This window comes from Echinops telfairi, unplaced genomic scaffold (genome assembly GCF_000313985.2).
Source record: "Echinops telfairi isolate 266 unplaced genomic scaffold, ASM31398v2 ScPeMD7_70;HRSCAF=299, whole genome shotgun sequence".
Classification (NCBI taxonomy): domain Eukaryota; kingdom Metazoa; phylum Chordata; class Mammalia; order Afrosoricida; family Tenrecidae; genus Echinops; species Echinops telfairi.
Window position 1 is genome coordinate 16,400,718 of NW_022103968.1, and position 2,789 is coordinate 16,403,506.

Sequence of the window (2,789 nt, forward strand, 5' to 3'; positions counted from 1 at the left end):
ACCGGTTAGGACTTTTCCATAGGGAGGGCACCCAGCCTCTCACTAGGCTCTGTCCTCCCCACACCCTATGGAGAGCTCCTGCTCACACCCAGGAGAGAAACGGGAGACCCTCCCACGCCCACCGCTCAGCAGCTCCCCAGGGACACCCAAACCCACGGCCTACCTGTTTTGGGGTCTACGTCGGCTGGTAAATGTGGCGGTGGGTTTCCTGGGGTGAAGTGTTCATTGCTGTACGTGATAAGAGGCGTGAGGGGGTGTACATGGTGAGGGTGCTGCACAACCGGCACTTTGTTCGACTGTTGGGAAAACAGAGAAGGCCGCCATCAGGTCTGGACTCTCCCAGGTGCATTCAATGTCCCGCACCCCCTCCTTTAGAACGGACAAGCGGCTTCCACCACGTGGTCCTCCCCGGTGAACCTGGCTTTGACCAGGCCTTCCACAATGCCAACCCATCATAGTATCCAGGAGGTGGCATGGTTCCCATCTCTGGCTACGTCAGAAGCTGGGCACTGACTCCAGTCTCCCAAGCCTATTGGGTTCCTGTGTGGTGGGACCTCCTGCCCCAGGGGCACCAGCCAGACCTCAAGGGAATGGGGTGACTGGTTAAGCCCTCATTTATAGGAAACCTGGTGTCGGGCCCATAGCCAATCTGCGCCTGCTTGTCCAAGGCCTGCCACCCCTAGCTGCCCACTCCTCAGAAAAGCAGGAATGCTCAGACTTGTGGCTTTTCATCTCTCCCTCTGCCCCCCACCCCCGCCCCCACCCCCGGAGCTGTGGGGCTCGGAGCGAGAACTTTACCAGAAAGTGCAACACAGGCCGGCTGGGCAGGCACCTGTATGCTTCATGCAGATTACAGCGGGCGGAATCATTAGGAATTTCATTAGGAAGTCATGGGGGACTGCCAATAAATTAGCTGAACGATGATGAATTGGGCTAATAAAAGGTATACATTTGAGAAATGGGTAGTTCTACAAAACCAAGAGCAGGCGCTTTTATGTTGGGGAGGGGGGCAGGGGGAGAGAAGCAAGGGCGGCGGGGTGGGGGTGGGCAATGGAAGCAGGGAAGGGAGCACATTTTCATATTTTTCTAGGAGTCATGACCAGGCCCAGTTATATGGTTCTCCTCGCTTTCCCGCAACCCACTCGTGGCCCCCCTCCACGCTGCAACTTAGCCCAGCAAGATCACAAAGAAGAAATTAAGCTGAAAGAAGTGAACTACTGGGCCACTTACTGCGAGTAATCCAATTGCAGAAAAACCTATTCCCAATAGAGGATTTTCACTAAAATCCTACAACAGGGACATTTAACCAGATTAGGTACCAGAGAAGATAAAGAGGCGAGGATTTGATGATGAATGGATTAGAGTCAAGTTTCATTTTAGAACGCGTCTTCATTTCCTTTTACTACTTTTGGGAAGGCACACTTGCATTAACATCAAGGGGAAGGAATTGCATTAGGAGAAAAGCAGCACACTGGCAGTGCTGCCCACTAGCACCTCCCGAGCTTAGGGACCACTGAGTCGGGATCTTCATTGGATTTCTTCTTGCCTTTTTTTTGGTTCCTTTCCTAAAGGGGAAGGCATGGGTCCAGTACAGGACGAGCGTGTCTTTCCACGTGAAGTGTGGTGGTGGCATCGTTAAGAGGGGCCTTTTCACGTTGCTCCTGGGTAGGCTTGCAAAGAAAAATACGCCCTGACTCGATGTTACAGGAAACAAAAAGCTACAAAAATAGAGGAGCACCCTTCCAGCAGCAAGGTCTGTAACTCTGGGAGAATGAGACCCGTTAGTTCAGCGGTTCTCAACCTGTGGGTGGTGACCCCTTGGAGGTGGGGGGTGGGGGTTCTGAAAGACCCTTTTCACAGGGGTCGCCCGATTTTTAACAGGAGCAAAATGACAGTGATGAAGTAGCAACGAAAATAATTTTATGGTTGGGGGGTCACCACCACATGAGGAACTGTATGAAAGGGTTGGCACATGAGGAAGGTTGAGAACCGCTGAGTCAGTTGGAACCAACTTGACGGCAACCAACCATGGCACTGGCTCACCTACCACCCGGGCTCCGTTGGGTGTGGTGGAGTCCACTGTCCACTCGCAGAGCCCTCACGTGCCACGGGAGAACCCCCGGAGGCAGGCTTGATGGGTACAGATCACCAGGTCTTTGTTCCGTGGAGCGGTTCCTGGGTTTGAGCTGCTGAACCTTTTGGCCAGCAGACAGGCACTCAAAGGTGGTGCCGCCAAGGCTCCTTGTAGCATCGTCGTATTTAAAAGCTGCCGAAGCTGAGCAGGGCTTCAGGAGCCAGTGACACTCCCTGGGCGGGCAACCATCAAGGGCTGGCCAAGGCCAGGGACAACCGAGAGGAGAGCCATTTGAGAATGAAGAAGCAGGTCCTCATGTCTGCCAGGAAGGAGAAAGGACAGGGACAGAGATCGAAAGAGAGACACACCCAGTGGAGTCAAGAGTAGTCGGAAAAAGCAACTAGGATCGCCACTGCCCTCCAGAAACTTCCATTTGGTGGGGAAGCTTCCCCACCCGTGTTGACATGAAATGAAGCAAACCAGCCCTGCGCAGTTGTGAAAGAAGCATGGCATCAAGGAACAAGAAATCATGTCACTGTAAAGGTGGGTGAGTGCAGAGCGGAGACTCAGAGTCCATCCGTATGGCAACTGAACACCCCCTTGCTGGGGGGTTGTGGGGAGGAGACGAGCCAATCAGGGTGCAGGGTAGCAACGATGAAACATATAACTTTCTTCTAGTTCTTAAATGCTTCCTCCCCCCCACTATCATGATCCC

At 53.4% G+C, this 2,789-nt stretch overlaps 1 protein-coding gene across 4 annotated transcripts in view; it reads right to left on the bottom strand.

Moving 5' to 3' along the window:
• TCF7L2 (transcription factor 7 like 2) overlaps window positions 1-2,789 on the bottom strand; it is a 206,921-nt gene that overhangs the window by 27,578 nt on the left and 176,554 nt on the right. For all 4 annotated transcript variants that reach the window (XM_045291388.1, XM_045291387.1, XM_045291389.1 and 1 more), the window contains exon 4: window positions 164-296. In XM_045291388.1, the coding sequence (XP_045147323.1) occupies window positions 164-296 (133 nt within the window). The remainder of the gene's footprint in view (window positions 1-163; window positions 297-2,789) is intronic.